The 14,604-nt window shown below is 53.2% G+C and overlaps 1 protein-coding gene across 2 annotated transcripts in view; it reads right to left on the bottom strand.

The window, feature by feature from the left end:
- LOC115333736 (gamma-aminobutyric acid type A receptor subunit theta) overlaps nucleotides 1–11,653 on the bottom strand; it is a 75,191-nt gene extending 63,538 nt beyond the window's left edge. For both annotated transcript variants that reach the window (XM_029997090.2, XM_029997091.2), the window contains exons 1-2: nucleotides 10,682–11,653; nucleotides 6,538–6,626 (exon numbers count right to left, since the gene is read on the bottom strand). In XM_029997090.2, coding sequence (XP_029852950.1) covers nucleotides 6,538–6,626; nucleotides 10,682–10,761 — 169 coding nt within the window. In that variant the 5' untranslated portion in view covers nucleotides 10,762–11,653. The remainder of the gene's footprint in view (nucleotides 1–6,537; nucleotides 6,627–10,681) is intronic.
- Nucleotides 11,654–14,604: the final 2,951 nt, after the last annotated feature.

Below are 14,604 nucleotides of genomic sequence, written 5' to 3'. Positions count from 1 at the left end.
CCTGTCTCTCCTTCCTCAATTTAGTCCTTTCCCAATCTGATTCATATTCACCCTTCTGCTTTCAAATCCAGACCTGCTCCTCTGCCCTGCCAGGTTATAGGGAAGGAAGGGTGATATTTCCCGCTGCAGTAAGGCTCTGTGAAATGCAGCATTTCAGGTTAACCCTGTGTCCAGCTTTGGGCAATTTCTCCTGCAGGCAGAGAAGGAGATGGCCCTGGCGGGAGGGATGCCTTCCTGCTAAGTCTCAATTCCCTGCCCCAAAGCGTGCAAAAGAGTTGGCTCAAGGCATCTCAGAAGCATAGGGATAATTGAATCTGGCTGCTCTGAGATTTAAACGATTTTGCCACAGAAGTGGAGGGGAAGAGAGCTGGAGAGCTGAGGACTAAGCCCTAGAAAGGCAGGTTTGCAGCTCCTACTGCCCCCAGGACAGGCAGCCCAGGACCAGTGCCCGCTCCCCTGCTGGGCTCCCCCCTTCCCAGCCCCACACCCTGGTCCTCCTGCAGCAGCACTACCACTCTGGGATGCTGCGCCAGCAACAGACGTGGTGGGACCACCGCACTTGTGCCAGCCGGGTTGCTGGCGGCCCTGGGCACCCGCCTGCTACACACGCACCTGGGCCAGCCCTGCTGGAGGTGCTGCCGGTTTCACCCCCCAACATTTTAGGAGAGGAAAAAAACCCAGCACATACATGCCTCGGAAATTTCTGAATCATTTTGCTTAAATTTTCCCTCCTCCCCTTCAAAAAGCCAAAGCAAGCTAGCTGCATGAAAAAAACACAACCGCTGTGGCTGAACCTTATACGCAGTGGAAAACAGGGACATTTTCGGGAAGCCTTAACAATGTGCAATACCACCAGCCTTGACTACATAAGAAACCAAATTCCCATTCCTTCCAGTACAGGACCACTAAGACCGGCTGTTTCCCAGCCACACAGGGCTGGTGGGCCAGGGCTCGGGCCCCCCTCCGCCTCCTGCCGCATTTGTGCCAGCCAACGCAGCCGCTCAGCCTGCCAGCCCCGCCAGTTTTGGAGCCCTGAACTACTGATGATGCTTCACTGCAACACTTTATGCATCAGCAATCATTTATTTTTACAATTCTGGATTTCAAGTGATGCTGTTACACAGGGAAGGGCTGAGGATTTCATCCCCAGGTCCACTGAATTTGGAGCGGCCTTTGAAGAAGAAACACTGGGGAACGAGCAGGACGTGGAGGCAGGCTGGGTCCCCAAGAGATTGCAGGTGTGATGGAGCAGAGAGGGGCTGAGGGAAGGAGGGACAGGGGAAAGAAAGGATGGAGGCCAAGATATTGCAGCTAAGGAGGGATTTGGGTGTCAAAGGAGAGGGGTGAGACCGGGCAAGGGTGATGAGAGCTGGGAAGCCAGGTCCCTGCCGCAGAGCAGACACAGGAGCAGGACACAGGCTCATTTCAATCCAAGACCCCCTAAGCCCTAATTCTCCTTACGGAAGTTTGAATTAAAAACGGGGCAGGGAAAGCTGCTGGATCCACAGGCATGAAAACACAGGATTTACTGTGTAATCTTGAGGGCTTCCTGGTCATTCGTTTTTCACCAGGCATTTTCAGATACTGTGCACACCACCCAGGAGAAACACTAGGAACCCTGCACTCTAGGTGGGCTGGGGGCAAGGAGCAGAGAATGTCCTCCCCTAACAAGATCTGTAAATGATGCTGGGAAACCATAAATGGTCCCCTTTCCATCCGTTCCTGGGAAGCAGAGCTATCTGCTTGAAACTCTTGCAAAGTTTTGGGCTGGAAATATTGCACAAACAGAGAGCAGCTGAGTCACTGAGCTCAAGTGGGATCCTCCTGCCATTCCTTCATTGCCTTCTCTACTGTGGGGCAATACAGTCTTCGTTTACTCTTTTTTCTTTCTTTTTTTTTTTCTCCTATGGAACTAATGCTTCTGAAAGCGAGTGCCTAAGAGCACTTACAAGAACCAGGGTGTTGCTCTGAAAGCTCCCTCTCTCCCCAACCTGTGGCCCTGCAATGCTTCCCAGACCTGACCTGCAGCATCCCCTGCTCATCCAGTCCTAAACCGTGAGCATCCTGCTTGCCTTACTGTGGTGTAATTATTGTGCTTGCAATATACCCACTGAACCTTGCCCACCATACTGTCCATCTCCCAGGCCAGGGCCAGCTGGATGACACCCACCTGCGATTTGATCTCCCTGTGAGATACGCTGCCCTGCTCCCCCACAGCCGAGCAGGGCCCCCAGCATAACCTGCCAAAAGACCTCGCTCTGCATCGTTGCTGATCTTGCAGTACCAGCACAGAGATCTCCCTCTTCAGCAGACCAAGGGCCCTGGCTGGATCTTCCTCCTACCCAGCAAATCCCTCCTCCAAGACTGCTCCAGATCCCCACCACAACCCTGGCCAAACCCCTTAGACCTGCTTTACAATGACCCCCTGCCCTTTCAGTCCCAGGTCATCTCCTTGCTCAGCCCATGAAAATTGGGCTTTGTGGTCTCTTCATGTCCCACCTGGCCACTGTCCCAGATCTCTATGACATGGTGTGCTACTCTAGGGCTTGGGGGACTGTGGCTGAGAAGTAAGAGGGGATTGTCCAGGGCTCCCCAGGCTGGAAGGGTTTATCACCTGCACCCCAAGGACTGATGTACCTGCAGGCCCTTCAACGCCAGCCCCTCCACTGCACCTCACCTGGTGCTTGACCCCCTTGGGCTGCCCCCACTGAGCCGGGATGGCTTTCTGGAGGAGTTGCTCCCAGATTTTTCCATCACCTCCATATGGCTCCAACTTTTCCCCTTTCTCCCCTGTGTCCCCCCATTCAGCCCAGCTCCCCGGGTGAGCACGTCACACTCATTGCCACAGCACTACCCCTGAGAGCCGACCTGCTCATCGGCCTAATGGGTTTCCAAGGGGGTGGGGGAGAGGGGAGGAGAACGAGTGGCTGATGCTTCTCAGCCACTCAGCTCGGCCCAGAGCTAACGAGGCATCTCAAAATTAAAAAGTGAACTGCAATCCCCAGCAGGCCTGTCCTCCTTTTGGCATTAGTCGGAGTTCTCTTTCTCTCAAAAAAAAAGAGGACTGGGGAGCCGTGAGTTGCATTTGGAGCCGTTGAAGCACCACATCCCGCGGACGGTGGGGGTGCTGGAATGAGGAGGGCAGCCTGGGGCTGCTGTGCCATGGAAGCACTGGCTCTCTTAGAAAGGTTGTGACGTGCAAGACCTGCCTGGCAGTGGCAAGGCGCACGAAGGGAACACAGGAAGAGGCTCTTCCATTGCCTCTACATCCAAAGGTCCCCAGCTCCCTCCTGCTCTGCAGACAGCAACCATGGGTGCGTGGAGGAGGCACCCCAGGATGCAGAGGTGGTACCCTGCCCTTATGGCTAAGCGGGATGATTGCCACCTCAGGCACTGAGGTGGGGGGAGGATGGCAAGAAGGAAACAACACTCCTGTAGGAGTAAGATATGGGGAAAGCCAGAAGGGAAAGAGCAGAGAAGGGAGGGAAGAGAGGGCAGCCTGGTTTATCACTTTTGTGGGTTGCATTTCTCACGTGGGAATCTGTCTGGGAAGGACCTTTCTTTGTCTGCACATCTGGGGTGCCCAGCACTGGCTGCTCTGACCTTCCCGCCCCCAATGCCCTCACCCTTGAGCTGCAGAGGGCCGAGGGCTCTGCCTTGTAGAGGTGCTCTCTGGAGCAGCTCAGCCTGGCTCACAGGCAACTGAGTGGTAACTGCTTTGCTCCAGACCTCTCCACTCCTCCTGCATGCAGCTGCCTGTCCAGCCAGACCCCTCAGTCACTGCTGGGCCAGCCCTGAGATAGCCCCATGCCATTCCTCTGGGGCACACAGCTCCAAGCAGGACCTGCCACCCCTCCGAGGTGCTGCCTTGGCCATTCACAGCTCACCCTGACTGGTCTTCCTGGGGCAAGAGCACAAGTGGGTGAAGAGTGATTGTGTCCCCCAGCAGAGATGGCTTACACCCATCTTACCCAGCTGGAAGGCAGCCAAAGGGGTGGCAGGATGTCCAGGTGAAGCACGAGGGGGGCTGTGGGGCAGTGTCCTGGAGAACAGCCCAGTCCTCAGGGTGCTGGGACTGGGGTTCAGTCCAGTCCCACACATCCCTGAGAGATAGCAGGTCTGCGTACACACAGGTTCCGGGGCTTTGCCCAAAATGTGCCTTTTCCAGCTGCACACAATTTCTTGGGGGGAACATCGCCCTCTCCACAGCAGGACTGTGGATGAACTAGAAGCCTCAAAGGGTTAGACACATCCTGGTGTGATCCCACTGGATTTCTCCTAGCAATGGATTTGGCCCAAAATCTCAGAGAGCTGGTGAGCTCTGGGGACAGCAGTGAAGCAAGGAAACTTCCACCCCTTTCCCCTGGGCTTGTAATACCAATGATCTTCAGCTTTCAGACTCACCTCTCAGCCCACTCTTCCCTCAACTGTAAATGCTGCAGGGGCAATTTTGTTCAGATAAGCTTATCCTCAGGGGGAGGGGGCCAGACTTGCTGAGAGTTAGGGCATCCCTGCACACCGAGCATGGTCACTGGTGCTGTCAGCCAGGACTTTGCACTCACGAGCAAAGGGAAGGACAAGAAAGGGTGAAAGGCAACACTGAGATGAGTGCAGGAAAGAGGGTTACCGTCGTCTTTCTATTTCTCTGCTTGAGTGAGGGAAAATGCAGTTTGTACTTTGGGAATTCAGAGTAAAATCAAATAAAATGCAACGGTTGCCCCAAACCATCCATTTTAAAGTCAGGAAGGATGCAGTGCTTGCCGAGCCCAGCCTGTGCACCACACAGACATGACAGGGTCAGCAGCACCGCCTGCACGGAGCCCCTTGCTGCCTTGCGCGGGCTGAAGGAAGGGGTGCTCTGTGTCCTGAGGGGAGCGGCTGGATGCCCTGGGGACCTGGCATTGGAGCACACAGGCTGTGAAGTGGACCTGGGCTGCTAGACCTCCAGCCCCATGGCTCCCCACTGCACCCCTCTGCTCTGTGCCTCCATGGAACCAGATCACCTACTGTTTTACTGTATCATAATCATCTCAATGGCTTACAAGATGGTTTTCTTGCAGTTTTTATGTCATCTCTGCAGTTCTCCCCCTCATAAAGTGTGACTGCACCAATTCCTGTGATTGGGGCTGGTTAGCTAATAGGGACATTTCATGTTTACCAGACAGAGCCTTTAAATCAAATCCAGCCGTATCCCATGTTCAAAGGACAGAAGGGAGAGGGGGAAGCCCTGTTTCCTCGCAGAGCGCTGCAAGCCCCTCCAAATTGGTTCCCCACTGCGCTGAAGTGACCTCCCAGATGCCCCGAGCCCTATGGAGGGATGAGCATCTCCCCCACCCCACAGCCCTCCCTGAGGCCAGAGTCCAGCACTTGGTGCTGCTGCCAGAAAGCCCCTGCTCCACCTCGGGGTAAAGCGCGGTGGCAAGGGCAGTGAGGATAGTGTGCGTGGGGAGGGAAGGCAGCATCTGCTGAAGGGTAAGAGGTGGTGAGTGGATGGGCGCAGGTTTGGGTGACGTACAGGGAAAACAGAGGTTTCAGGGAGAGACAGGTTCGTTCATGGGGTCATGGGAAACTGGAATACACAGGGGTGACTTCAAAACCTGATGAAATCAGTGGGGATATTCCTCCACCCCCAGCTTCAAGGAACTCTGGATCGCGCCCTTTGGGAGAAAACTCCTCCCTTGTATCACCATGGAGTTGGCCCTGGCATCTCTCCCCCTCGAGAGCACAAGCACGAATCTGCTTCCCAGCAGTTATCTGAAGAAGGACATCTCGATGTGGTTCCTGTCCTCCTGCAGGCTGAACATCCCCCAATCCCACACATCTCCTCATGAGGAGGAAATAACATTGCCCAGAAAAGACTGAAAACAGCTAAGCTCAGCAGCATGAAGCCAGAAGTCCTCCAAATCCCCCTCCCTGTGCAGTCAGCTGTGGTTCTCCACTGCCTGCTCCTCTCCAACAAATGGACCTCAACTGTAGCCTGGAGTACGGTGGTACCCAAGGATTATTTCATATTTCATCTCCACCAGGACAACAAAGAGAAGGCCCTTCCCATTCTCCTTTTTGCTCACAGGACACAAGAGAGGAATTTCAGATCCTTGCATCTCCTACTGAATAGCAGCCAGGCCACCAGCTCCCCAGGGAATGGTTTATCCCATATTGTTGCTGAGGGGACAGCGTGGCAGACCAACCAACAGCCCTGCGAGCTATCACCCCAACCCTCTGGAACAGGGGAAAAGCAGAGTGTCTCTGTCGCAGCAAAAAGTCCCCAGAAACATTACACCATGGACAATCCAACTGTGCAGAAATGGGTGACAGTGGGAGGAGAGGAGCCAGTGACAGAAGGAGGGAAAACATAAGGCAAGAAAGAAACATGAGGGAGAGGGCAAGAAGGAGATGAGGGCTAGCAAACAGCGCAGGGTAGGGGACGTCAGATGGGAGCATTTCACGAGGTCAGTACATGCTGCGAGCGGCCAAGCCAGCAGCACAGACACGCAATGGCCCCCGTGCTCTGCTCCCTGCAACTGGCCATCACCATACCTCCAAAGTCAGGCCTGAGGCGGACGTCATAGCCCTTCAGCAGTTTGTCCACAATCTCTTTCACCACAGAAATATTCCCAGTGGATGGGCTGAAAGACAAAAGAAGAGAGTCCTTGTCATCCGTGTGTCAGCAGCCACGTGGGCGGTGGTCCTGCCCGGGCAGCACCACCGCAGCATCCCTCACGCCTCATGGCACCAAAGCACCTGTGTGTGCGACAGGCACCCCAGCCATGGGCAGAGCGTCCCCGTTCCCTTTCTCACTCATATTTTCTGTCCCTGGCACAGCTCGCGGCCCCTGACCTGCACATGAGCCCCACAGGGCTGCCAGGGCTCCTAAGCTGTTCTGTGGAGTGGCACAGGAGTCTCAGCAGGTATTTTGGCTCCTCTTCTGTGGCTCACTCTGACTCCTGGGTACCCCAAACTCCATCCCCTGTGCTTCTGCCTGGTGTGTGCCTGCATCCCAGCGGTCCCGCCGGGCTGGTGCACCCCTCAACGTAGGCACCGCTCACCACGCACGCTCTCTCCCTGGCCACCAACCCGCGCACTCGGGGTGCCTCACTGTGCCCTGCCCGTAGGTGGGTGCACACACACACACACACACACAGGCAGAAATTGCCCTTTCTTTTTCAGCAAGGCATGCACAGGGCAGCTGCAGGCTCTCTCTTGCAGGGCTTGCTCCCCTTCCCCTGCCACGCTGGGCACTTGCTCCCGTCTCACACTGCACAGCACGGACTTGTCATGCACTGAGGTCCCCACTACACAAGTCCCCCCCTCAGCAGCCGCCCTGCACTGTCACAAGCACCAGTGAAACCTCTGCTTCTCAGTGCACCCAGGTATTTCTTCATATTATTAAAGTAAAGGAAAAAAAGACTGTTCCTTTTGTTCTATGGCTTCAACATACGCCTGATTTTTGGCACGTAAAAATTCATTTTCTGTCACTCAGCATCACTGAGTGACTTCTTAGCAACACAAATCAAGAGACAGAGACAGGGAAGGAGAGTCCATCTTTCCCTCTGTATTCCAGAGCAGCGATACTTTCCCTCCCGACCCTCTGACTTGCACACAGCGGGGCAGCCATCCTCCCTAACACTGATCCAGCTCCTCCAGCCATTTCAGCAAGAAGGGAGCTCCCTCTAAAAACAGCCCAAGAGCCAAAGCAAAACTGAAGGTGGGAAACCAGAAAGCAGAGGATGCTAAAAATATCGAACCTATTCAGTACTGCGGGGTTTATAGGTTTTCTGCCTGAATACCCAGCCTCTGTGCCACCCTCGTCCCCTGCTTTGCATGAGAATAGAGACCCTGCCGGTGACAACTGCTGCTCTTTGCAGTCACCCACCCCAACAGCATGTCTCCCTATCAACACCACCTCCCACATCCATCCAAGTCAAGGTGGAAAGCCACACCATAGCACTACCTCTGTCAGCCAGCTCAGTGCCTCACTGGACACCGGGGTTTGCATTGACATATCCATGTGTCTGCACACACACACACACCCACCCACCCACCCCAGAGACATGCATGCTCTCCTGACTGTACGGAGGATGTATAGACTCCCTGCCTGTGCACACAGACATGCAGACACATGAAAGCACTGGAGCTCAAGGGTACAGCTGTGAAACATGCACAAACGTGTGTGCATGTGTGTGACCGCATCCAAGTCTGCGTGGAAATGACTGTGAGTGCAGATCTTGCTCCATCGGGTTATGATGATACACTGGGCTGTGGACACAATTTATGCAGGAGCACAGAAACAAACATTTGTGGGTGCCTGAGACTGGCTTCCCAGGTGCCCAGACTCTCCATACAGGTGTGGGTGGAGGCATGTGGGACCACTGGGGAGTCTGGGCATGCGTTAAAGCTCTGGATGCACAGGGTGTATATGTGCTGGGATTTCTCAACCGAACAGGGATGTGCAAATGTGAGACAGCACACTTCCCAGGCCCAGCTTTGGTGCATGAACAAACTGTTCAGCACTTGTGCTGGGGGCGGAAGTGTCTGAGCTGCGTTCCTGAGCGTGCACCTTAGAGGGGTACAGCTCTCCATTTCATTGCTTTAATCACTGTAAAAAGGCAATAGGGGTACACACACTGTGTCTAGGCTTGCAAGGTCCACTTGCACCTGTGGATTTCTATGCAGGTATGTGAGGTTTTACAACATGCTTGTGTATATATGCTCACTGTGGATTGATGATGTGCACCAGGATTTGTTCATCTGTGGACAGTCATTCCTAGGTACATAGATTTCCATATTCATAATATAGACACTATGTATTTCTCTAGCAATTTAGACACTTCTGTTTAGCTTCACACAGGACATAAACTCAGGAAGCAGTGTTACCTCCCTAATACAGGCAAGGAAATTGAGGCACAGACAGTAACCAATGTGCCAGGGGCCCTGCAGAAAGGGGCAAAGTGGGAAAGGGGATATAGGGACTCTCCTCCTCACCAGCTACAAGTTGGCCCAGTGAGGGCATAAACTGGTGTCATGATTAAGGGCAAGGTCTCTTGCCCCTCAGTGCTCCTTTTGATTCAAAAAGTCACGTTCCTCCCGCTGAACAGTCAAGTTGTGCATTTGCCCAGCTGCGGGTGAGCAGCTGCATGTAAGTGCTATTCCTGGCAAATATGGGTCTGCATCCGCTTAGGGAGCACGTACATCCAGCCTGTGAACTGAATTTTTGAATACTGTGTCCCTGACTCTGTGTGGGTGTGCATGTGCTTTGCATATACACGTACACTTGCAGCCAAGCATCTACATATATGCACACTGTGCTGCTGGCTGGGATGTGTGGGAGTAGCTGAAGGCATGTGCGCATGGGAGAGTGTTTTGTCTCCAAGGTGTGCACAGATATACATGCAGACTATAGGTGAATATCAGTCCTGGACATAAGCAGATACAAACACACATGCAAGGACACGTCTGAGCAAAGGCTTTTGATATGGGCATTGCTCTTTACACATTTGCTTGGACACTGCCTCTGAGCATGCCTGTGTATGTGTCCATACACAGTGGAACCATGCATGAATGGTGTGGGTAAGGTGGGCATGAATCTGCGCATGTGCATGTTTATAACTATGGGAACATAAATCTTTGTATACACAGATCTGCAAGCCTGTGCAGGGACCTGCATGTGTGTGTTGGGAACACACTGCTCAGTGTGCATGGCTGAGCAAGGAAATGCCACAGCTCCCCCCCAATAGACTTCATGCACGCACAGAGGTACAAACCCACCTGCCAGCATGTGGGAGAAGGGAGGGTGAGGAGGAGTAGGCAGCGCTACTCCTGTGTGTGAAGACAGTGGATAAACGCCTGTGTCAGAGCAAACAGGTGTGCTCTGTACACCTTGTCCAGGCTGGATGGGTGCCTGCACCTCTGGTTGCTTGGATCACTCAGAGCGCCCAGGGCATATACCAGGAATAGCTGCAGCTTGAGTATGCAGGGTATTTAGTGCAACCATTTACACAGCTATACGCAGAGCAGGCAAGAGTGTTGTGCTCTGTAGGTGTGTTGTGATACACATGCATGTGCACCCGAATGGGCATGGATGAATGTGCACATGCAGGGGTGTATCTGAACGGATCGCACCCACGGATGATTATGTTGCATGCCATAAATCTGCGTGGAGGCACAGACGTAGGCATTGCCTCCCGTACACCGCAGAGCCAGGGCTTTGGTACAGGCACAGCACGCTTGGATGTGAGTGTGGCTGCGTGTGCACTGTGTGTGTGCAGACACAGGCATGGCCAAGGCAGCCTTGTGCTGGGGTGCGTATGCACACAGCTCGGTGCCATGCACTCCATCGGCTCCTATGGACACCATGTTCCCCAGCAAAATGCTTCATTTTGCCATTTTCCCCCAGGTCGCGTACGGTGGGGGGGGGGGGGGACGGACGACGACGCGCTGCAAGTGGGCTGCGAGGTGGGCTCCGTCTGCAGAGAGCCTGCTCCACATCTCATGTATGAGCATCCCTCCACCCCCTAAAATGACACGGACTGGGAAATAACAACAGCAGGCAGCAGGGGAAGCAATTTGGGAAAAGAACCCCCTCCCCTTTACCACATAGAGATCGATGGAGAAAACCCCAAACAAAACAAACAAATCTTGTATCAACCCCCCTGTCCCTGCAGCCTGGGATCGCAATCCTTACCTTTGCGCACAGCAGGCGAGACAAAGAGCTGCTAAAGCAGAGACAATTCCACTCAATCTGTCTGCCTGAAATGTCCACATTTCCACAAAGACGAAGGATGAAAAAAAATCTTTGGAGGGGAGGGGAAAGAAGGATGGATCTTCTGAAATCCCCCTCCAAAAAAAGGGGGGGAGGGAAAAAAGAAACCAACCCCCCCTGTTAATGATTTCCTAGAGAAAAAGAATAATGAAAAAACTAAAAAATGTGGGGGAAAAATATCCCCCCCCCCCCTCCTTCAGTGCCAGTCAAAGAATTCGTTTCTTCTTCCTTTCAGCATCCTCTCAACAAGAGACATCCTCTGGCAATGGAGAAAATCCCAAGAGAAAGAAAAATAAAATGCCCCAAAATGGGCTCAGCAAAATGTGAAATTGAATCTCACAGGTATGTAGAAGAAGGAGAAGAACAAAAAATAAAAAAAAAAAAAAGAAAAAGGAAAAAAGAACTCAGTGTCCCCTGAGCACTCCACTTGGATTATTTTTCCTCCTGCTCTTTTGCCATCCGGTTCTGCAGATGTTGCATGGCTCCTGCTACCCACCTTCAGAGAAGAGGAGGAGGAGAAAGAGAGAGAGAGAGAGAGTGTGTGTGTGTCTGTGTGTGTGAGTGTGTGTGTGTGTGTGAGGGGGGAGGTGTGAGTTATCTAGCAATATGATTTTATTCTGGATTTTACCTACTTGCTCCCCCTTCCCTCTTTATTTTCCGAGGGGGAAGGGGAAGCAACCCAACCCCACTGTGCAGTTATTTTATTTTAGGGAAATCTCAGACTCATCACTTGGAAGGTTTGGGGCTTTTTCTGAAAGGGTTAAAAAAAGGGAAAACAAATGCAACCCAGTAAATAAATAAATACATATATGCATGTGTAGAAAATAAATAAATCCCTGTCTGCGGAAAGGGCTGCTCTCGGAGGGAGGGCTGGATGTCTCCCTAGTGCTGTTGCCGCAGCTCCTGTGGAGTTTTGCTGCTCATTGCAAAGTCACAAGAGGAGGGGAGGAGAGAGGGAGTTTGTGGATGGGGAGGGGGACTCTCCGGACAAATTGGGATCCTGACGTCATGGCTGACAACATTAACCCCTGCTGGCTTGCAGAGGGGATTTTTTTTTCTTTTTTTCCCAGGGATGTGGGAGCAGGGGAGGGGATGGGAAAGGTGATGGCATTTTGGCAAGCGGGGGGATGCGCCTGGACAAGAGTGGCTCAGCTGCAAGTGCTGATGGGTGCTGTCGTTGCCTGAAATAGTGTGATCAGCAAAGGCTGAGCTTCTTCCTTGAGCCACAGAGATAAAAAAGTGTTTTACTGAGACTCTCTCCATGCCATGGAGCACAGTGGCCTGGTGGCCTTCTCCTGGGGCACTGGGGAAGATCTGAAGCCACTGGTGGGGCTGGAGGCTTCCCCAGGCCAGGGAAGCCCAGCTCGGCAGGGATACTCAGCTTTCCCTGGGGGGTGCTGTGTTATGGGTACAATACAGTTTGTGGGAAAAGGGAGCCTGAACTTCCAGAAATGCTGCTGAGGATCAGCTCCTGGTGCTGTGGCTTTGCCTGCTGAAATGGTTACACCCATTGAAATCTTCACAGTCACTATCTCCTGTGCATCAGCTTCTGATCTATATCTTTAAAAAGTAATATAATTAAGGAGCTCTACATCAGACATGCAGTAATGTATGGAGGATTTTTTCCTAGGAAAAAGAAGAGATCCAGCAGCACTTTGAACGCGGAGCTGAAGCCATGGCTCAAGGAGGAAACGTCTTAGCTCTCACACCAGGACCGTCCCAGATCCTGTCTCCTCTGTATCTGCCTGGCAGCTCAGAGCAGACCCTCCGAGCAGGTAAGCCTCCCCTCCCCTGGCGCTGGCTGACATCCGTGTGTGGATGGTCTCCAAAGCCTTCTGGGCCAAGAGGGCAGAGCAGATGTGTCACTGCAGCTGGGCAGGACAAGGTCCAAAATGCCTCTGAAGAGGCACAGGGCAATGCGCAGTGGCCGCTGGGCAGTGCCCTTGTCCTACCCTTCCCTGCAGGGAGATCTGCCCCAGTCCTGGCTGGGCAAATCCTTGGCTCTGGGGTTCATAATGCTCCCTTCCGTCATGCTTGGCATGGCTCTTTGTGGTTTCCTCATCAGAGGCACACCACAGATCACGTACTCTGCATCTCCTTCTCCCAAAAAGGGGGATGGAGAGTGACTGTTTTGAAGAGCTTCCCAGTTTCAGGCCAGACTGAGCTGTTGCGACGCAGAGACATTAAAACAAGGAAAAGCTGGGTTGTGTGATGCACTGTCCTGGTGTCACAGCTCAGGCCATCTCCCCTGCGGCTCCTGTCACAAAAGGGAGGTCCTGGGGGCAGCCAGCATGCGAGGCTTGTGGGGAAAAGGAGGGCTCCAGGAAGGTTTTGCGTTTACAACGAGGCTGTGCTGGAACAGGAAGGGGAAAAGTCTTCTCACCTGCTGCTGAAGCTGGTGGAAAATGATCTCTGCTTGATTTAGAGCCCAGCCGACCCCTGCTCCTCCAGACCTCCGTGAGTTAAGCTCAGAGCAGTGATCTCCCACTGTGTTTTCTCTCAGGCCAAAGCAGATAAGTGGCACTTGTCACATGCCAGCGAATGTGTCTGCGTGTGAGGAGTCAGGGGCTGGGATGCAGCACGCTACCCACGGGGTTTCACTGCAGACCACTCGCTGTGGCGTCCCAGGCTGCAGTTTGATGCAGGGACTCGTCCATGACATCTGGCTATGGCTGGTGCTATTTAGCTGCATTGTAGCCCAAAGCAACCATTGCCTGTCTGCCTAGGCTCTCAGCACTGGGCTGACTGCTGTACTGAGGGTGTATGCCCTCAGGATGTGCCCTAGCTTCGATGTGCCCTGGTGTCATGAGCAATACACGCTTTGTCAACTCCCCCAGAAGCTTGTGGCTCCCTGATTCATGTGGCTGAGGGGTTCATCTTTGCTAAAGGGCTCTGGGGAGACAGGCCGAAGCAATAAGGTTTCCTCATGTGCCTGTTGAAGAACAGGAACCAGCCCAGCAGATCTGGGCTGTGCTTGGTCAGGCTCAATCCCAACTTGAAAAGCAGCTGGTCCCACCATTTACAGAGGGCAGTTTGTCTCCTGTGTGGTCACTTGTACCTCACTCAGTGTGCCTGGCTCTGCAGTGCAGGGCACAGCCAGCCATGGCACGGATATGCCAGCGTCCTGCGAGATCTCCCCATGTGCACATGTACCACCGGGAGCCCTGAGCCTGGGATGAGCTGCCCCGGTGCCTGTCGGGTGCCGGCTGTTGTACAGGTACGGTATTTACATCATCTGCTGCTGCCAGGGCACAGGTCTCCTGGCAGCAGTGTCTTTCTGAGGGCACTTATTCTGAATTAAGCTGCTGGGTACCAGGGAAGAGCTCTTGGGGAGTCAAGAAGCATTTGCCTCTGCCAAGGCTCTGGGCACCAGAGTCCCCATTTAGCCCCTCCTGGGCCCTTCCACTCCTCCCTTTTCTGGGGCCTTAGCACTGCTCTCTCCCACCAGCTATGATTGCACGTTACTGGCAAAAAGGTAAGTGGAAAGCAAATGTCAGAGGCATACATGAAGGGAAAAATTATGCTCACAAATGGTGACATTTGTGCTTGCAAGTTCACCCAGTCGGGAGCAGAAACCGTGTCACATGAATTAGCTGACCACTCAGCCACAACGGGAAACTTTGGAAAGCCAATTGCTTAGCAGTGAATGCATTCAAAGAAGCTGTTGTGTGCTCTTGAATAATCTACCTGAAGCCATGTTCATGAATAAAGGACTGCTTTGGAATTAGTCACCCACGTCTGCTGAGTCTCATTAAGGCTGATGCACATTGACACGTGATGATGCTCACTGAGGTGTTTGTTTCTTGCCCTCCAGAAGATAGGTATGCTTCAGCCCCTCCCAGAAT

This window comes from Aquila chrysaetos, chromosome 21, assembly GCF_900496995.4.
Source record: "Aquila chrysaetos chrysaetos chromosome 21, bAquChr1.4, whole genome shotgun sequence".
In the NCBI taxonomy this organism is placed as follows: Eukaryota; Metazoa; Chordata; class Aves; order Accipitriformes; family Accipitridae; genus Aquila; species Aquila chrysaetos.
This window is presented reverse-complemented; position numbering and strand designations above follow the sequence as displayed.